The 22,655-nt window shown below is 38.5% G+C and overlaps 1 protein-coding gene across 1 annotated transcript; it reads right to left on the reverse strand.

Moving 5' to 3' along the window:
• Positions 1-1,051: 1,051 nt before the first annotated feature.
• Positions 1,052-1,474, reverse strand: LOC122800346 (putative uncharacterized protein DDB_G0285119). Its single transcript, XM_044069794.1, has one exon. The coding sequence runs from the start codon at positions 1,472-1,474 to the stop codon at positions 1,052-1,054; it is 423 nt and encodes a 140-aa protein (XP_043925729.1).
• Positions 1,475-22,655: the final 21,181 nt, after the last annotated feature.

Consider the following 22,655-nt stretch of genomic DNA (forward strand, 5'->3'; position numbering starts at 1 on the left):
CATAGCCACCCCAGTTTTCGGGAGATATATTTGCCCATCAAAAACCATAAAGTTGTTAGTTAATACAATCTCCAAAAGGGTTTCGACCAAGTAAATGATGTTATCATCCATCTGTCTTAATGACATAAATTCTCTAATACATTCAAGACCTAAACTTTGAGGTATAATGGTATATAGATCCTTCACATCAATTGTGAGGAATCAATAATCTTGATGGAAAGGGATCTTACTTATGTCATTCAGGAAACTCCAGGAGTCTTTAGAAATTTGAGACTCTTGTTCAGCTAAAGGCCTTAGGATGCTGTCTATATACTTAGCGCACCCATATGTTATAGAGCCATGCCCATCAACAATGGGTCTAAAGGGGGGGTCCTTAATTCTCTTATGGATCTTAGGTATACTGAATAAAGTCAGAATTCTAGGGGCAAACATGATCAAGTATTGGTGCAAGTCAATGTCAGTAATACCTTCCAAAAAGAGGTCATCAAGAGTAGACGTAATTCTTTTGTATGCAATGTTTACCTCGTTAACACTGACCAATGTATATGCCATAGTAGTAAGATGTTTTTTCATACTTTCAACGTAGATGTTATGATCCATAAAGACAAGTCCACCCCTTTTATTGGGTTTCATCACCCTTATATTACATTCACTTAGTAAATTAATGAAATCACGTTGATTTCTAGTGATATTGATGTTCATATTCCTATTAGTGACATTATTGGTGACAATATCCCTTAAGTCAATCTCACACATCTTTTCGAAGGAACTTAGATTTGAGTGTAATGGAGGGTTAAAAAGGCTTAAAACCTTAAGGGAATTGGTGAGAGTAGACTTCCCCCCATTAGGGCATTCAAGTTCAATTTACGAACAAACAGTTTCAGGTCAATTATGGTTTTCACAAGGTGCATATTGGTGTCGGGAACAAAAGACAAACCTTTGGAGAAAAAATCCACCATGTCCTGAGTTACATTTAAAATGGTATAATTGTAAATTTTGAAGTCCCCTTCTAAGCTGAAAAGTATTTGCGGGTCAATAGAATGGTGTTGATTCATCTCCTGCGTTGATTCCGTCTCTTTCTCGTGTAGTACTGATTCCTGTTCATCTTCGAATTCGCTTGTTGGCCATTCCAATTCTTTGAAAAACCCTGTTGGTAACTTGTACTAGGATGGCTATTGTTATTAAAGGCCTCTTGTTGTTGAGTATGAGTATTGCTGTTATGAGCATTATTATTGTTGTTATTATTTAATCTCTCACTCCAGCGAAGGGGTTGTACTTCTCTTGTGTGGGTATTAGGTTCTCCATTTTGGGGATTGTTCACATCCTCGTGCATGCTGTCACTGGTTTTTGGGGAAACCCCATTAGTGTTGGCAGACTGTAGAATAGGAGGTGGACGAGGGTATGCTCTGTTATTAGCATATTCATGTGTGTCTCTTGCAATTTTCTTCTTTTTGATACCCAACATCTTTTCCATAGTGGCTTCAATGCTGGTGAAAATATGAGCATACTGATATTTATAGCAAAAGAATTCACAATCTATTTTAATTGTATGCTCAAGTAGTTCCAATTCCCCTTTTAAAGTATCAATTTCAGATTTGTATTGGTTAATCAATAAAGTTATAAATTCGAACCCTTGCTTGTCGAATAGGTTCAAAAGCTCACAGTGGAATTGTGAGCCTTCAATCAAACCTACAGGGTAGCGCCATTGTTGCAAACCCTTAGGAATAAGTTTCTTTTCTAAACATTCCTGCAGGTAAACTATTTCTAGTTGTAGCTTTTAACACCGAAACAGTTTGTGATCAAAGCCATTAATCAGACTGGTAATATTACTCACCGCCAAGTCCTGCTCTTGGGAATTTCCACTAGTGGTCTCATTAACAAAAACATTGTTGTTGTTTAAAAAATTCCCAATAGAGGGGACAGAACTCATTTCTGCATCCTGGATGTTGCTCCCGCGGTTGCCATTGGCATGCTGTTGAGCCCCTGGCCCTTGACCAGCTTGAATGTCACTAGGTCCCAAGTCTTGGCCGGCTTGAATATCGCTAGGTGCCACAACGTTAGACCTAAAACCGCAGGGGCAGCTTGGCCCTGGTGAAATGCGTTGACTTGTTCCGCTGCCTGACAGGTTCCTTGAAGCAGCTGTATTAGGTTCATAGGTTCATAGGTTCATACTGGGCTATCTGCCCTGGGGCAATTTTAAGCCTAGCCCAATTCTGTATGGCTTACGCCACCCCTTGATTTGAGTATACTGTGCCCTTTTTAAGGTTTAGTTTACTGTGCCTCTGTCTAATAGTGACACGGGAGTAATCCCTGGGACAAACCTACGATCCCCCATCCACTTATCGAGATTCTTCTTGAAGAGATTCAGTGAGGTGCTCTGCCTCACATGAACTGGAATTCTATTCCAGAGCGAAGGGAGCCTCTGGATTATGAACCTGTCCCTCCAGCAAGTTCTATTTATTTCTGTGCTGAGGTTCAAGTCCCTTGAGCGTGTGGCTCTAAGGGATTTAGATTTACTGAGGTGGAGCATGTCCATTAATTCTGGATTTGACATAGCTTTGTATGTCAGGCATAGATCGCCTCGAAGTAGATGGTATGCAACTGAGTAGAGCTGGAGTTTTTTAACTGAGCAGCATATGGCATCTGTTTGAGACCCTTGATCCTCTTGGTGAGATACTTTTGGGGTCTTTCTAATTGCTGCAGGTGTCGGGTAAGGTACATCCCAAAAGGGGCATTGTATTCTATGATGGGCCTGATGAGGGAAGAATAAAGGGGCACGATTACCTCTCTTGACCTAGATGTGAAACCCTTCGTGATGAGGTGGGCTATGTAGAAGGTCTTTCTAACCATTTTGGCAATGTGGTTTTCAAAGGAGAGATTGCTATCAACTTGGGTCCCCAGGTCCCTAATAACTTTCTCTGTACTTAATGGGTTTCCACCTATGTGGTAATTTGTGGGCACATTATTTTTGCCAAAGGGTATGACTATACATTTTTTGGCATTTAGCTTTAAACCATGGCACTGGCACCAGTTATCTGTCTCGGTGAGACCTTTTTGAAGGATGTTTGTGTCAGCTGGAGAGTTGATTATGGCACCCAGTTTGCAGTCGTCTGCAAACTTGGTGAGCCATAGTCCTCCCACGTTTGCCTGTACCTCAGAAAAGTATATACCGAACAAGAGTGGTCCCAGGACAGAACCCTGTGGGACACCACTTCTGACTGGTTTCGAGTCTGACATGGCTCCAGCAACTCTCACTCTGTGGGTTCTGTCTTTGAGCCAGTTTGCGACCCATCTTGTAACATAGGGGTTTATATTTAAGCTGGATAGCTTATCTATGATGCCTGAGTGGGGTATTGTGTCAAATGCCTTTGCAAGGTCCAGACAGGCTGTGTGGACTACCTTCCCTTCATCTATGGCTTTGGTGACTGTTTCAAAGAAGTCAACTAGGTTCAAAAGGCAGGATCTTCCCTTGACAAAGCTGAACTGGGTAGGATCTAGTGTCTGTAGGTCCCCAATGTCTTTGTTTATGAGCTCCATGATGATCCTCTCCATAGCCTTGCAGACTAAGCTAGTCAGGCTTATGGGGTGATAGTTTCCAGGGTCCGTAGAGGCTCCACCTTTGTGGAGTGGGACCACTGTTGCTGTACGCCATTCTGTGGGCACATATCCTGTAGTGAGGCTGAGATTGTATAGCTGTTTTATTTGAGGGATTAGTTCCTCTTGTAGTTCATGTAGGGCGCAACCTGGGATGCCATCTGGTCCCATGGAAGCAGTGGTTTTTGCTTTGGAGAGGGCAGCCTTCACCTGAGCATCTGAGATGTTTGGGAGGCAGCCCTCTGCCGGGATAGATACTTGCTCTTTTGGGGGAGAGGGGGTGGAGAAATTTGCACTGAACCTGTCTGCCAGGATATTGGCGATGTCTGTGGGTTCAGTGTATTTTTTGTCGTTCAGAATCAACTCAGAACAAGTCTGGGAGTTGCATCCCAGGTTTCTAACATAACTGAAAAAAGCCTTATGATTGTCTTTGGTGTCCTGTGCAATTTTTCTCTCGAAGCTGGCCTTGGAGGATTTTATGAGGGATCGTAATTTTTTGCTAGTACTGATCAGCGATGCCTTCCCTATTAGGGATTTTGCTCTATCATGTAGTAGCTTCCTCCTTCTGTTGTACAGTTTATTTATGGCAGGGGTCCACCAGACTGGACGCCTGCCTTTGGATGATTGGGTCTTGGTTTTGTTTGGGATAGCATGATCCATGCATTCCTGGAGATGTCCGTAGAATGCATTTATATAGGATTCTGCAGTTTGGGCTGTAGTTTCCACTGGCCCTGGGGCCTTGAAGGATTCCACTTCAGTTTTGAGAAGTGAGAAGTTCGCTTTTGAGAAGTTTTTCACTGTGGTTTTCTGGGCTGGGGGTGGGGTCGGGATGTGGACATCCAGTGAAATTAATTTATGGTCTGATCTTACCAATGAGGGATATACTTCTGGTGTGGAGCATAGAGTCCCCATGTTGGTAATGATCAGGTCTTGTATGTTGTCCCCTCTTGTGGGAGTGGTGACTAGTTGTTCCATAGCATTTGAGTTTATAATTTCCAGGAATCTTTGGGCTAAGGTGCTGGGGCTTGAGTAGTGCTCCCAGTCAATGTTTGGGTAGTTGAAGTCGCCCAATATAATGGTGTTTGGAGAGATCTTCATGTTCTCTAATGTTTTCAGGAAGGCCGAATGGGATTCTTGACTTTGAGAGGGTGGTCTGTAGGATGGTATAAACTGAAAAGCAGTCTTGCCCACTGTTAGTTGCACATGGATGGTCTCCGATACTTCGTGCAATGCCACTAACCTGGAGGTGTGGATATCCTTGATAAATATGGAAACTCCCCCTCCTTTTGTGGTTCGATCCGGGTTTTGGGGCCGAAAAGCATGATACGAGGTATAGCCTGGTAGTGCTGGGGTGCTCTCTGGAGCCTTGAACCAGGTTTCTGTCACTGCACAGATATCGATGTTCTCCATACTGAGGAGAGCTTCAAGTGCGTGCATCTTGAGGTTAAGACTTCTGGCATTTAGCAGCATTACCCTTAGTTTCTTGTTCCTTGTGCTGTCTATGGGGGTGGGTTTGACTTTTGAGCCTTGCCTAAAAAAGGCACTATGGGGGTGGCAGGAGCCTTTGCCAATATCCGAAAGCCCAGTGGTGACAGGTGCAAGCCGTCCCTAGCGAAGCAACGTGGCTTGTCGAGCATGTTATCCCAGGCTGACAGACACTGGATCCCCTTTGAATGACACCAAAATTTTAGCCAATTGTTAAAATCGATCATTTTGTCTTTGTACTGTGGCATCATTCTAGGTGAGGGTAAGATGCTGCTCAAGGTCAGGGTCATAACAGCCTGGGCTACATGATCAGAGAGCTCCTCTATTTCTCTTTTCATGTAGTCCAGGGAGGTACGTCTCAGGTCATTCACACCAGCATGTACAATGACTGAGTCATATTTGTATTTGCTTTGGAGTGACCTGAGTGCTTGCATTATGTGTCGGATCCTAGCACCCGACAGGCAGCTCACCGTGACCTTCTCTTTATTCAGCCTGGTGAGCAGGACGTCAGGGTGTCTGACAATAGAGTCACCTATAACAAGAGTATCAGGTGTGTTATTCAGCCTTAAGGGCTGTGGCTGCTTGGCACACTGACTTTGTGGGTTATGTGTTGTGTGTGTTTAGTTTTGAGGTAGCGTTTGCTTGGATGTCTGCTTTGGAGGTCTCTGTTGCTTAGGTAGATTTTTATTTAGAGCCTCCGAGTATGTTTTTGTGTATTTATGTGTTTGGTTCACTGATGTGGTGGGACTATGTGATACTGGAATTGTGTTGTGTGAGGTTACCTTCTCCTCCTGACTGGTTACACCAGTTTTGAGATGAGAGAGCTCAGCCTCCAGTTTGGCTAAATAGTTGCATCTCTCACATATATTTGAACCTGTTTGGAGGAGGAGAGGGTTGACCGTGTACATGAGACAGTTGTAACATTGCCTCAAAATTCCCAGATTCACCAGCTGGACTGAAGAGGAAACCATTGACTGACCTTTGGACATGCTAGAGTAACAGGGAAACTGAATTTAAGACGGACCAATAGAGGACAGGGTAATCATAGAGAGTATAAGCGTTAGTAGTGCTTATGGTTTAATAGTGCTAACTTGTAGGATTACTTAATTGGACCAGTGAATGGCCTTAGAATAAGAATATGGTGTTTAAATTGAGAGATAGAGCAGTTCTAAGGGAAAAAGTGAAGAGCAGACTTTGTGGAGCCAGGAATAGTTTAAACCCAATTAGGCGGCACTGTCCGTTGTTGCGCTATGCTCAAAAACGTGCAAAACTACGCAAAAGAGGGTTTTAAAAGAGGAAGATGAAGGAGTTTTGGAATTGACCCAAAATGGCCAATAAAACTACAGTTTCAAGTCAGTAACCACTCCCACAGGGGCAGGCAGGCTGCTCAATGTTTTTCACTGCCACTGATCAACAGAGAGACTTTCCTTTAGCCCAAGCAAAAAATGGCCTCACAGAAACTTACAAACAGTTCAAGAACAGCAAGCCTGTAACTGAACTTTTCTAAATCTCAGAAAAGTGGAAAAAAAGCAAGATTGTTGTTGTTTTTTTGTTTTTTCAGAGATAGCAGAGGTTAACAAGTATCAACAAGTTATAACAGTGCAGTAAATGACCCCACACAAGAGTGCTAGGCCAAAGACAGATAAAATGCAAGTTTTGAGAAAAAAACGATTTTAAAAATAAGTGCAAACAGGAAATTCAGTAAACAGCTCTAGGTTGTGCTCTAAATACAGTTACTAATGCAGAAATCAAATTTAACAAGCCAGAAAATGTTCAAAATAGGTGGCTATGCAGAAAAAAATAGCAAATAAACAGAAGAAAAATACTTAAAGTCTCAAAAGTGGCTCCTTTCTTCTCTCAGCACTTTCTCCTCTTGGTGGGTGCTTCACCAACAGCCAACAAGCCTGAAAAGATGCCAAAACCATGAGGCAACCAGGTTTTAAGAGAGGAAGATGAAGGAGTTTTGGAATTGACCCCAAATGGCCAATAAAACTACAGTTTCAAGTCAGTAACCACTCCCACAGGGGCAGGCAGGCTGCTCAATGTTTTTCACTGCCACTGATCAACAGAGAGACTTTCCTTTAGCCCAAGCAAAAAATGGCCTCACAGAAACTTACAAACAGTTCAAGAACAGCAAGCCTGTAACTGAACTTTTTTAAATCTCAGAAAAGTGGGAAAAAAGCAAGATTTCTTTTGTTTTTTTGTTTTTTCAGAGATAGCAGAGGTTAACAGTCGGTAGATGAAAGAGAATCCATTCTCTGAGTAAGGCTATCTACTCGGCCAAGTAAAATTTGAATGAGGGCCATTAGATTACCTACGGCATTCGCCTCTCCAGGTCCAGCCCTGTTAGTATTGTTGATATTATTCGGCTCTTCCTGGGTGAACAAAGAGCCCTGAGATGAAGCTCCAGTTTCGCTCGCCATGTGCAAAACAGCAACAACAAACCAGAAAACAAAAAAGCGAGAGTCAGACTGAGCAGTGACAAAAAATAAAAACAAAAACTGTTTTATTAGCGCTTTCGGTGTGGTCAATGTCTTTCCTTCTTCAGACAAGGTACAAAGCAATTAAGCAGCTTTTTATAAGAAAAAGTTAAACCAATCATTCAATTAAAAAGCCAATTACATTGTGCAATTCTTTAAAAGGGAAGCATGAAAAACACACACTTCCAAATATATGCAAAACAATAACACAGCAAGTCAACGACATATTAAATACATCCTGTATGCAGTGAGCTAAATCACTTCAATAAAAAATGATATATATATATATATATATATATATATATGTATATAATTACTATTATTGACCTTGGCAATTACAATTAGAAATGGAAGAGGTTTTTTGGCAAATTAGAACAGCAGCCTACATTTTTCCAGGGCTTAATGAACACATCTGTGTAAGATGTATTCTCAAATATCTTGCCCGAAGAAGGTAGCCTTTTTGGGTTTGGATTGAAGTATTGCCATTACTAGCATATACAAAACTGTGTTTCTTGTAAAATAATACATTTACTCTATATTACTTGAATAATTGTAAACAGTATGAAAGTTATTATTATTCATTTTATAGTAAGGTATTTCTTGCATGTAGTATTAACATTTATATGTCCCTTTTATTAGGCTAGTAGTTAAGGTGGTACTTACTCTATTTTGGTTAATTTATTTTATTTTATTTTACTTATAGGCACATCCAGGCTTTTGTCTAATAGACTGGTTATGCTTTTAGCTGGTTCATTTATATGATTTAGTCAATGGCTCTTTCAGTTTATAGTATAACGAGTCACATATATATGCGAAAATTTTAAGTATATAATTTCATAGCAATAATAGTAATTATATACATATATATATCATTTTTTATTGAAGTGATTTAGCTCACTGCATACAGGGATGTATTTAATATGTCATTGACTTGCTGTGTTATTGTTTTGCATATATTTGGAAGTGTGTGTTTTTCACGCTTCCCTTTTAAAGAATTGCACAATGTAATTGGCTTTTTAATTGAATGATTGGTTTAACTTTTTCTTATAAAAAGCTGCTTAATTGCTTTGTACCTTGTCTGAAGAAGGAGAGGCATTGACCACTCTGAAAGCGCTAATAAAACAGTTTTCGTTTTTATTTTTTGTCACTGCTCAGTCTGACTCTCGCTTTTTTGTTTTATCTAATTCTGTAATTTACTATATTTGTATTTACTGGAGCTTTTCTCCCCAGGACATCATTGAAAATGGGCTCCTTGTGGCACAATGGGCCATCCTGGTAAACAAACTGAAAATAAATAAATAAATAAATAAATATCAAGGAGGCAGGTGATAGAGTTCATAAAGTTTGAGTTAAATTGTGAGGCTAAGGGTTCAAAGGTGTGGGGGTGGAGGTTTTTCCAGGGTTGAGGAGGTACTTGACTGTTTGCCAGAATTTTTGTGGATTGTGTTTATTTATGTATTGTCCTTGACAGTGGGACAATTACTGCTGTATCATTTGCCAGTGCATTTATGCAGGACACACATAACTCTGAGTAAGTATGCCTTCAGTGAAGCACACGTCCCTGCCCTTCTCTTCTGTTTATGAATGCCTTTCTATGTGATATAAGATAACTGGCCAAAAACCATAGCAAGACATGCAAAACAAATCGCATTAGAGAGAAATTCATTTGCACGGACAATAGCTAAATGTTAGTGCATGCGCGATTCCCATTTTATGATTTCAACTTGAACACGTAAAGTAGTTTGGAAGATATGTTATGGGGAAAATAGCTGGCAGATTCTATGCAGTTCATACTGTATTTTATATTGGAAATGTATGTCATAAGTGTTATTACATAAATAACTTTTGCTATTGCCTTCCCCATTTGCAAGGAGTTAAGTAACAAGCAAATGTAGTTCTCTGCTTAAATGGGCAATGCTACCTGATATGGATGGGCAGGAAGTGCTGGAGCTGTGAAAGCAGTACTGCCAGGTTGTGTCCCAGAGGTGCAGGGTGGTGGGTTGGCAGGCTGAGCTGCAGCAGTTGGCCTACCTCCCTGTGCTGGAAAGTGGTTTATTTGTTGGCATAAAAGTATGACATCATAATGGTGTGTTACCATATATATAAAAAAAATAAATAAATAATGAGTGCAGTGAGACAAGAAAGAAACGAATTGACTAGAACCATTATATGTCACATTAAAATTCTTTATTACAATAAATATACTTTTTTATTATATTAACTATACAGCTTTACCAAACCAAAAGAGGAGTATGAATTAGTGGAAGTAATCCTTGCAATATACTCATATTGCAGATATGCTTTTAAAGATACTATAGATTAAGGTAACAACATGGCATTAAAGCCAATATTGTTAGAGTTAAAATAAAAAAATGATATTTTTGGAAATTGAGTGTATTTATTACTTGTGGGAAATGAATCCATCTAATCTGAATACACTAATACAGTTACCAAGAGCTACAGAAGAATGCTTGCATGCTTGCTTTTACAATTATGATCTGCATGCCTAAGTTGCTAGTAATGTGAAGAAGAGCATTAATTTTAATACAATCATGCTCATTTATGCTGCATACATACCCCTTGTCTCTCTGAGTCTTTCCAGTCGTTCAGCATGTGCCTTCCTGTTTGCTGAAATTTCTTGAGCAGCTGTAAAATAAAGAAGGAGAGAAAAATAGACATGAAAGCATTATTCATACCAGTCTTGGCTACCTATAGCTTTCCATAACATTTAAAGTTGCTTTGACTGTATACCTACATAACTGTGGGGTGTGAGTAGTTCTAAACTCATCCAGCCCCTGGTTGAGTTGTGCCTGCTTGTGCCCTTTCAGGTCATTATAATTGTGCCTGTATTGCTCCCCAGTGTGTGGTACGCCAGTTGCACTGGAGACAACCTTGGCCTTATAATGAGACCCAGTACTGTCCCCCTGCAGCAGCCTATGGCTGTAGTGCTTTATGAGGAGAACAACAAACATTTCTGGTTCCTCCACACCCCACCTTTTTGTTCTTAATTTGGCACATCCCTTCCCATCTCCTCCCATGTCAGCACAGGTCCTCCAACAACAGTAAAATTATTTTCCCACCAATTCATGATATTGCATTTTATGGAGAGTGTGCCACCCCGCACAACTATGCCAACCACGTTTGTGCAATGTTACAGACAGAAATATTGCCAAACAAAGAGGAAGAGAGTTCATGAAACAGGAAGAATAATGTGACATTTGGTATTAATTTATATCATGTCTACTGCTATACCAGAAAACACTTTGCCCACTAGTCAACACTGATATTGCAAATGACTTGACTTTAAAGGCATTACTTTAGAGGGATTGACTTGACATATGTTTTGTAGGGCTTTACACATTGTTAAAAGTAATTTGTACAATGTGGGATCCAAACCTATTCAAAAAAGAGAATACATACACTTTCAAATAGGTGATTTTTCTTTAGTGCCACAGAAGTGCTTGCTGACCATGGTCATTACTAGTATACACTTTAAAGGGTGAGTGGTGCTATACTTCAATTAAGCCTGTATGTGTGTGACATGACAAGGTCCTGGCTTATGCATTCTCAGGTGTGGTGCAGGAGTAATGTCTGACAGTATACTGGAAATGCATATATTTGAGTTCTGGTTCAGACCAAATAATGCATGCTATTTACAGTTATACCTGTGTTATGGGAGGGGTATGGATAATTGCCAGTAAACTATGAAGTCCATCTCAGATCTGAAAATACATTTATAATTAAATAATCATCATTGTCAGGCTACACCACGTATGCATATAACAGATATGATAACATCTGTATGCTCAATAAACCTACTATACATAGGTAATGGTATGTACGTTTTGTGAAAAAAATTACAGTGGGACACCCTGTGTGGTGTCCTGGATTAGAACCATAGCTCACCTGTGTTCTGGACATGAACTTAGACCTGGTGACACAGAGAAAGTTAGGCACCAGGTGTATTTCTATACTGAGTAATGTCCAGAATGTTGATGGCTGTGCATTAATGCTTAGCCAATTTGCATGAAGGAAGTCAAACCAAATAAAAGGTTTCATTTTTTTCCTTAAGAAGGGATCCATGTTTGCACACAGGTGAGCAATATGCAAAATGTATCAGAAACAGCCAAAATGTACTCCTTCTGTTAATACTCATTATGATCCTTCCTCAATAAAAATGGCTACCCTGAACTCCAACAAAGCTTTATCTAGCTTATCTATTGTGTACCTCAAATTATTTATACCTTGTGCTTCACATACAGTTGAGTCACAGGTGTAATTTTTGCAGTAATTACCATCCAAGATGCTGCCTGCTGTGCAATTGTGCTTCTTAAGGCAACTGACAGCAATTTTTACATATTTATTCATTTAACCATGTTTGCACTAAGTCACATGCCTCGCAAATGGTAAAGCCAAAAAAATGTTAAAAATTAAATAAAAACTTTAAACAATGATTAAACAATTATATAGCTCTGACTTTGAACCATCAGACTAATGAAATTACAAAACACATCTGGATTGTATTATCTCTCTTTGCCACAGACACAGCTTTGTAACGCCAATCAAATCACGTGCATACAAGCAATTCACATTTCCTCTACAGTATTAACAGTTAATACACTTGGACATTATCTGTTGCACGTGTGTGGATAACATATTTAGTGCAATGATTAATCACAAAGGAATGTGTTACTATGTTTTCAGAAATGCAGCTCAGTATTCCTTTTGTATTCTGGGTCATTCTTGCTTTAATAGCAGAAATGCAGTGCCTGCTGCATTTTCTATCATTTTTCTTTCATGGTCTAATAAAATTATATAACAGTGAACAATATTTTACATCTAAGGCAAGAGGCTTGTGCTATTATAGCAAAATATTAAACGTGTGGTGATTTGCTTTATTTAAAAAAGCTGACTGACATTAGTTTCACACTTTGAACATGTATCCTCACTGAAACACCCACTGCAGGGGAGAGTGTCTGAATTGCTGTTCTGTTTTCCTTCGCTCCCACTAATCATATACAGTTGCAAGCAATTAGCACCTAATAAAATGTTGTAGAGGTTATGCTATGTTTACATGTGCTACATGAATTCAAAAGTTTGGTATTCGACAATTCTAATGAGTTCACACCTCATTTGCATGTTCACTGTGCTCAGAGGGGTGAATCTTCACTATAAAAAGGTAAACGTGCAGCTAGGAAATTCAAAGTGAGGAGACTTGTGTATTTGAACAAAACAGAAGATTGGTATTCCTTTGAAAGTGATTTCTCTGCAGAGAAGGCTTAATCTTGCTAAGGTATGCTTACATTATTCAAGGACATTTTAGATTTTGTAAATTGTATTTATATATTGAGGAGACAATGGAACTTTGATCTGTATGCACATTTTATAATTCACTGTTGACATATACAGTTTTGGCATGTATTTATATATGTAAGATACACGTTATTACTTTCAGCACAACAATGTTCTTAATATTTGCTTATGTAATGTACATGTAGCTAACACTGGTGTTATACTTCTGAGATGGCCCACTGCAACCTCCACAGGAGTGGTGGGCACAGTGAAAACTGACTGACATTCATAAATTGACTTTTCTGTTGAAAAAGTGTAGACATCCTAATAATTCTGTGGAAAAAATATATACATTACTTATGCTTTATTCCTTTGTTTGTTGGGGTGGAGCCACCTACCATTATATTGTCCAAAATGAAAATGGTATTTCAATTGCCTTTCAGCTGAAAATGTGTAGACATCCTGATAATTCTGTAGAAAACATATATGCATTACTTATGTGGTATTCCTTGGTTTGCCCAATAATTTGTTTGTGTGGGAGGGGGAGATGGGACAACCATGTAACATTCTGTTGTACTAAATGAAATCTGTGTTGTAAGCACTTAATGTTGACAAGGGGTACACAGACTGATTTGTTTTGTAACAAATGCATTACTTATATGATATCTATCTCTTTTATCCTTCTTTGTTGTCTGTCACTTAGGATTATGGCACCCAAGCTACAAATCCACTAACCCTCCCATTTCAGTGATGCTGAGAAAGAGGTCATAATACAGGCTTTGAGGTGGCATGGAGCCTTTCTTCTCGAGAAAGGCCATGGGGATATGCTGTCAGAAAGGAGATTTAGAACCAGTTAGTCAATGATGTTTTGATGATTAGACCCATTATAGAATACAATGCCCCATTTGGTATGTACCTCTCAAGACATCTGCAACAACTGGAAAGGCCACAGACTCACTAAAAGAATCACAGGCCTAAAGCAGATGCCATACGCTGACTGCTTTAAAAAACTCCAGCTATACTCTGTCGCATATCGTCTACTCAGAGGTGATCTTTGCTTAACATACAAGGCCATGTCAAACCCAGAGCTGTTGGACATGCTACACTTAAAGAAATCCCAATCCCTCAGAGCCACATGCTCCAGGGATATAAACCTTGTCATCACAATAAACAAAACATGCTGGAGGGATAGGTTCCTGACCCAGAGACTCCCCAGACTCTGGAATAGATTGCCCATACATGTCAAACAGAGTGCCTCTTTGGTCCTCTTCAAAAGGAACCTTGACGATTGGATGGGAGAAAGGAAATTCACCCTGGGGATCATGTCAGTCACCCTGCTAGACAGGGGTCCAGGGAAGTAAATAGTGTGGGAAGAAATAGCCAGGGAATTGTTATGGCTAGGCTTGTATAGGCCCTAGGGCCGATAGCCTAGTACCAACCTATGAACCTATGAACCTATGTATATGCAGTTGGTGGTAGCAGCTGCAATTACAATCAGTTGCAGCATCAGACCACTGATATGATTTCATTAGCCTGGAGGATGGCAGCTTTAGTTGCCTGAGAACAGCTGGCTATGGAGGTTTGTCCTGCTCCCAAGCCACCACTGGCACAAAATGAAGAGTTCTTGTCCACTGTCAGAAATCCTGACACCTCAGTGGAGACTGCACACCATACGCTTGATGTCAGTGCTAATGTGGCTGGGAAGACAAGTGTGTCCCAGGAGCAGATTTCAGGTAACTTTACATATGGCAACATTTATATTTCCTAGGAGAATAAAATATATAATTTGACTACTGCTTTCTGTGATACTACTACTTCAAGTGATATAACTACTACTTCTTGTGATACATTTTTTTCTATTTGTACTTACTGATAAGGTATACAGTTATACCAGAGAGTTTTTCAGTGCACATGGGTGTGAGTGGATAGCACATCCAAGTATCACCTACAGCTATTTCATACAGGACATGTAAGTGATTGTGTATTCAGTGTCACCCTATGGTATTCCCATTGTGATGCTTAATTTGTGTCCTTTCCTTGTTTCATTTCTTGTAGGATCATCCTCTCTGCAAAGTGTGCAGACATCTGCACATGTTAACATTCTTTCCCTCTAGTGTAGTTTCTGTGGCTGTATTCCAATAGGTTTTGGAATACAAGGCAAAAATCTATGTGTGCAAGATTGCGTTATAGCTTGTTGAATAGCTCCTCCATCTTGGATTGGTCGAGCAGCATACAGTTCAACTTCTTATGCTGTAATTATCATGCCATGATGTTTACTGTGTTTGCATAGCTCTACACATCATGTCAAGCTACTTACTGAATACAAATTGTCTTGCTATCATGTGCACTTAGTGCTATGGCATGCATACATGTAGGGTTTATTAATTCATCTTAGACTTATCTTCATGCTTTATCTGTTTCACTATGTTTGGATCTGTTGAAGTCAGCAAATATATATGCAGTTCCATGACTGCAGACCTCAGTTTTAAGAAGGCTCATGCTTCCTTTAGACTGTAGGGTATATAATTATGGCATGGAATAGTTTTTATGTATTACCTGATCAGCATGAAACAGTTTTCTTGTCCAATTGATTCAGTGCTGTTTGGGGTTCATCAATCACACCACCTGTACATTAGTACAAGAAGAGGAAATTGATTTATAGCTTGGACTTAGATGTCAAGGCAGTTTACAATATTAGTTTTAATCTTCTGAAGTATTCCTTACTCAGCTTTGTTCTCATTTGATAATGTGGTAATGGTGACCCTTTATCTATTCTCAAATAGTTATATACTCCCTCCTGTTCAAGTTCCTTTATACAACATTCCTGTCCCACGTTGATATTTTCTTGGTGCTGCAGCTGACTTTATAAATGTTGTTTTTGAACATTTTTTAAATACCAAGTGTCATTCTTATGTCATCTGAGGCAGTTTTAAACATTTGTGGTTGTGTTGACAGAGCCGTATATGACAAACTAAATCATTTTAAATCTACAAAATGCAGATGAGATGTCATTGAACAAGGTTGTTTTCTGAAAGTTAAGCTACAGCCATGGCATATGTAAACAGCTCAATGCACTGAGGGTAAGACAAATAGCAGTGGTGACAAAGAGTCACCCTGGAAACCCCCCTTTGATTTTTTTCTGGGATAATAATCTGCCCTTGATCATGGCTCAGCTACAAAGTGGTCTGCCACTGTTTCATAATCACTGCAATGTAATTGATTAATGTACGATGTACCTTCTACATCTGTAAGCACTCCATAATTTATGAATGCATGATGCTGTCAAATGCTTTTTTAACACCTTTATTGAATTATCAATTGCGATACAGGCACATTTACATTTATACAAAATTAATCAAACTGGATAAAAGTAAACATTAGCAAACATAATATGTCACATATATTGCTATATAGCATATAACATAAGTAACATTACATAAATTATACAATTACTGCCCTTTTTTAAACAAGAAACATCTTTATTAAACCATCATTTATGAGATAGTCAATCATATATTTATATAAATGAAAATGAAGCAAACACACAATCCTAGTCGCAAACATTTTATATCACAAACCATGCTGACACACTCCCAGTTGCAAACATTAAACATCACGTATAATCTACGGAAGCATTTTCAGTCAAACATTACATAGCTCATTTAAGTCCTGCTGCCTTTTAAACCTCTTTCCTCCCCATATGTATTGTTCCCACAGTTTCCATTTTTTCCTGTGTAGTTTGTTTCTACTATTTTCTAAAGATCTCAATTCCAGTTGTTTTATCTCTGTTAATTTCTTTTTTGTCAGCCATCATAATTAGACCCAACAAGGCTCTATCATGTCTAGGCAATTCTGATTCTGTATCATAGCTCAGAAAAATAATCTCCTTTGTCACATCAATCCACCCACGTCATATCTCCGACAATGCATCCTGCAGGGAATCCTTAAAGTCTGGCAACCCACTGCTCTCCCAGAAACTATGTTCCCAAGTATTTCTTTCTTCCCCATCACACAGACGACATTTGTAGTACTCTTTCCATGCCATGTTTAGATGTGTCCCTTATTTTATATCTTTCGTGGCTTTATTTAACAATAGCTGTACTTTGATCCAGATGCCTTTCTTTTGTTACATTTTTGCTCTGTTGCCATGATTGAATTTCTTTCTAGATGGCCATGAACTCTGTCTGCATCGGTTTTAGTAGATATGTAATATATTGATAGAAGGTAAATTATAATTCACTCTTAAGAAGGTGTATGTTTTTCCTGTTGTTAACTAGGATGATATCTGTTTAGGATGTGCATGTACGTAATTTTAACTAAGGGCTAATTTTTTTTTTTTTTTTTTTTTTGTAGAGAAGCTAATAACTTTAGCCAGAAATGATGTACTGCATCTGGACCCAGGGTGCTCCAGTCTGCACGTTTTTCTTTAATTGATCTCAGTTTCTGTGGCTGTTACTGTCTTCCCTTCCATATCCTTTGTATTAGAGCTTCTTGCTAGTTCTGTTAACTCTTTATCCATTCAGCATCTTTGTTTTGTTCAAAAGTATCTTCGTAAATGTTTCTTCAAAATGCACCTATTCTTCTTTTTTGTGGTATTTCTATTGCTTTTGATTTATTTTGTTTTCCAAGTCTCTGTAAAATCTCTTTTGGATCATCAATAAATTGCATGTTTTGTAGTTTTCCATTACATTTATGCTCATAGACTGATAGTTTTTATGCTGGTCCTGACATCTTTAGTTTATTATTAGTTATACTGTATGATAAATCCTGTTCTGTTATAGTACTGTGTGTTGCTTTAACCATGTCTATCTTTATAAAATTTATTGATGGTCGTTTCCCTCTTTTGTATTCTCCTAACAGTGATACTTCTTGTCTTAGATGCTTTTTAGTATACTATGTTCATTGCTTCCATGGTGGTATTTTATTTGTTCCCTTCCTTTCATTTGTTACTCTACAATTTTGTGGTAACACTTTATGTGTTATTAGCTGAGCTGTACAGTAGTTTAACCTATTTATATAATATCACATTAATTTCTCTTATTAGTCCCGTTACCATGTTCATTTGTTTTACCAGTCTTCTAAAATGCTGGGTCTTATTTTGTGTAATTTATTTTTCATCTAACTTGCTATGTATATTTATCTCTGTTAAATTGAGAAGGTCTTCCCTTAGATCATATTCTTCTGGACTGAGGGAATCTGTTTTTGCTCTCATTTTCCTGTTCTTTTACTTGCTGTACAATTCCAACAGAATTTCCGTACAAGGACTCCACAAAAAGTTCCAGAACATTGTCCTGGGGCATAGCTGTTTTTAATTTGTCTAAGTCTTTTGAGTTTTCTAATACCATGACAAGAATGGACCCCATTCTTAAGTCAAAGTATGATTAAAGTTCATGAAATCAGTATTGTTTCAATCTTTGATGTCAGTCAAAAGTGCTCTTCACAGTACCCGCAGTATGCCCACTAATAACTCCTTCTGCAATTCACATAGAGTTACATGTATTGGTAACATATTTAGTACAACTGCAAAATCTTTTTTATAAGACCCATTGCTCCTACTACTATTGGAACTATCTGGGTATCCTTCTTCCACATTGCCCTCATTTCTGCCTGCAAATCCTTATATTTTATCCCTTTGTGTTTCTCTGTATGTAAGACACTGTAGTCACCGGGTGTAGCAATTTCAATGATCAGTGCTACTTTGGTCTTCTTTTCATGGACTATTATATCTGTTTTTTTCACATCCATTTTTTGAACTGTTCATAATGGGCGAAGCCATATGATATAAACTTCATAATTTTCTATGATGCTTTGTGGCTCATGTTTCCAGTGTTTTTCAGCTACTTCATTATTCTAATGTTTGCACAATTCCCATTGCAACAGTCTTGCCACATTATTATGCCTTTCAGTATACAGTCCTTCTGCCATTAGTATATCACAACCAACAAAATAATGTGCGACTGTTTCCAATTCTGTTTTACAAAATCTACATTGTCTGTTTCTCTCACATGTTCAATGGAGTGTGTAAACCAACATGTATGTAGTCCACTATGTTGGATGCACCAATATTAACCTTTCATCAAATTCAACTCTCCTTAAACATTCCTACATTAAATCCTGATCAACATGAGGTTGTTCCAAGAGTTTTCTATACTTGCAACTATATTTATGCATTTTCCATATTTCTTGCCTTCTCATCTGATCCTTCACTTTATATTCTTTCTTTTGATTTTGTGGCACATTCAGTTACTGCCTGATTTTATCTACTTCTGGTTTGATTTCCATTCCCACTTGACACCAATATGCTTCTGCTAAACTAAGCAGGGACGTCATCTTAGACTTATTCTCCTCATGTTTTAAAATTTTCACTATGTTTGGGTCAGCAGATATGTATGCAGTCCCATGATTGCAAATCTGTACATGTAATCAGTTTCAGGGAGGTCCATACTTCCTTCAGAACTGGGAATATACAGTCTTGGTATACACTGATTTTTATAAATCATTTGATAAGCATGAAGCATCCTTATCATTTTCCTGTCCAACCAGTCTAACACATGCTTGGGGCTGTCATCCACTCCAAAACTGTAAGTTAGGACAGGAAGAACAAATTGATTTATAGCTTGGACTTTGTTGCTAGAGGTCAATACTGTTTCCAGTATTAATTTTAGCCTTCTAAAATATCCCTTACTAAGTTTTATTCACATTTGTTCATGTTTTATTACTGATCCTTCATCAAGCCCCAACTATTTATACACTCCATCTTGCTCAAGTTCTTCTATATCACATTCTTATCCCAAACTGATGTTTTCTTGGTGCTGCAGCGTTCCTGCTTTAAAGGTTGCTTTTGCACATTTATTAAGACCTAATGACATTTTTATATCATCTGAAAAGATTTTGACCACTTGCAGTTGTGCTGTCAGTTCCTCATCTGATTAACTATACAGTTTTAAATCATTTACAAAAAGATGATGAAAAGTCTTTTTGTTAAGTAGACATCTTAATGGGTTAAGGGCAAGACAAAAGAGCAGAGGTGAGAAAAAGTCACCCTAGAACATCCCCCTTTGAATTTCTTTCCCTGGAATAATAATTTGCCCTTTATCATGGCTTAACTGCAAAGTGGTTTGCCACTGTTTCATGGCTGCTGTAATATAATCAATCATACCTCTCAACTGTGCTGAATTCCTTGGTATTTACTGGTTTTGAGGGCAAAATATTGGGGTGCCATGAATTCCAGAGTGGCCCCCTTAATTTCTGAATTTCCTGCCATTCCTGGTCTTTTTTTTTTTTTTTTTGTAGTACCACTTTAAATTTTTGCAGATGTCACCATGCTTACAGGGGCATATGACATCAGCTTCAGCTACTGTCTGTTGGACTCGGAGGGAAATAGGGAGCGATGGCAGGTGGCATAATTAAAATTTTGCAGTTCTCCAGGTAACAATATTATGCATTGTTGTATTTATCTGCTGGCCAGCAAATATACTATGTACAAGTGCATTTACTGGAATCAGCCAAACTGTATAACTGTATGCATTCATGTTTTTAAGTCCATGCCAGGGCATTTGCATTATCATTCAACCATTGCTGCCCGGCCAGCAGTCACTGTAACTCAACCAGTGCTGCAATTTAGTTTAGTGTATCTATCCATCAGGTACTGTGTACAAGTTTGCTCATAAATATGATAAGTCCACACAGCCACTCTTAGTTTATCTATGTGCCAGCCAAGATAGTGTGTTAGTGCATTTATCGGCCAAATTGCATTTAGTGTATCTGTGTTGATCTGCTGGGTGCATTTATGGTTTTTATGTCCACAATCAGCTTATCTGCTTTTTAAGTCCACAGCATTTACATTTAGTCTGTCATTCAACAGTTGCTGCCCGGCTACTCTAATTCAACCACTGCTGCATTTAGTGTATTTATCGGCTTTTGTTATGGGCAGGAGAAATCTGTGTTTTACTTCTTATTGGCTGTCGTACAGTGTGTGGAGAAACTGTCTTTACATATGGCTGCAGGCAGGGTTTGTTTTATAGCAGGAGGCACTCGTTTTGTTTTACTATTTCTTGCAGGGCAAGAGGAGAAACTGTTTGTTTTACTTTAACAGCAGGTTATAGTCTTTGCAGATGAAACTGTTTGTTTTATATCTTAAAGCAGGAGGGTGTGTGTGTGTGTGTGTGTGTGTGTTTGTGTGTGTGTGTGTTTTGATTTATTACTTCTTGCAGGGTGAGAAACTGTTTGTTTTACTATAACAGCAGGTTATAGTTTGTGCAGAAGAAACTGTTCCCTTTATATCTTAAAGCAGGTGTGTGTGTGTGTGTGTGTGTGTGTGTGCATGTGTGTGTGTGTGTGTGTGTGTGTGTGTGTGTGTGTGTGTGTGTGTGTGTGTGTGTGTGTGTATGAAAATGCCCCAGTTAAAATATACCTGGTGGCTAGATTTACACAGGCTCAAACCCTGTACCTCAGATACAGGTAGCAAGAGCCTGAATTCCCTACCCACCACCATTTGTGAAAACTGTCTAGATGTTTGCCTCCAATTTTTTGTTCTGTTCCTCATAAAACCTGTGTTTTTCTGGATTTTGGTGGCAAATCAGTGGATTGAATTCACTAAATAATGACAGGTATTTGAATTTCAGACTTCATATTCTTCAGAAAATATATAACACAAAACGTTTTATTCTAACAATTTTCTAAGTTTATAAGATCAGTATTTGAAATTTGTCCCTATTTTTGGGGCTGTACTCCCTCATTATTGGCTTTGTCCAGGTTTTTTGTGGCAAGAGGTGGACAGCTATGGTGAGAACTGAATTCACTAAATATTTTGGGACTGTATTACCCCATTATTGGCTTTGTCCAGGTTTTTTGTTGCAAGAGGTTGACAGCTATGATGAGAACTGAATTCACTAATGATAGCCATTTAAGTTTCATTCTTCCTATCTTTCAGGAAACGCATGGTGGTAGCATAACATTTTATTCTAGCATCTTTCCATGATTATACAAGCAATGTTTAAAATGTATCTCTAGTTTTTGGGCTTTTGTTCCCTCAATAAATTTTGGCTTTGTACAGATTTCTTATCTTGCAAAGTTGAGATACAGTTAAGTGTCAAGCGGATTTTACAAGGAGCTGAGAGCTTCAGGGGAAGAGAAGTTTAATGCTGCTTATGCCAAGTCTGCTTGCATTGTTAGGAGGTAAAATAGTTGCTGTTGATGCAGAAGGCTGTGGGTTCTACTCCCACAGTATGTAGCTGCATTGCTAATACTGCACTGTGTGTGTGTTTATAAGATCAGTATTACTTTTCAGGAGTTTGGGAAATCACTGAAGGATTGAATTCATTAAATAATGGCAGGCATTTGAATTTCAGACTTCATATTCTTCAGAAAATAAATGGTAACACAAAGCCTTTTATTCTAGCAATTTTCTAAGTTTATAAGTTCAGAATTTGAAATTTGTCCCTAATTTGGGTCTGTATTCCCCCATTATTGGCTTTGTCCAGTTTTTTTTGTGCTAAGAGGTTCAGAGCTATGGTGAGAAGGGAGAACTGAATTCACTAAATGATAGCCATTTAAGTTTCAGTCTTCCTACCCTACTGAAATTGCTGATTTGGCATAGTGGTATGTTGCTCTGACTGTAGTGTACAGGGTCTTGGGTCCAAGACTTGGCAGCCCCCATGCATTGGGGTAACACAACATTTTATTCTAATAACTTTCCAAAATGTTTGCCCCCCCTCCAAAAAAAATGAAAACAAGTGCGAGAACCTGTGCAAGATACTTTTGGCTTACACTACTGTCATTCTATTTTATATATATATATATATA

This window comes from Protopterus annectens, chromosome 4.part0 (genome assembly GCF_019279795.1).
Source record: "Protopterus annectens isolate FY-2018-M chromosome 4.part0, PAN1.0, whole genome shotgun sequence".
Taxonomy (NCBI): domain Eukaryota; kingdom Metazoa; phylum Chordata; order Ceratodontiformes; family Protopteridae; genus Protopterus; species Protopterus annectens.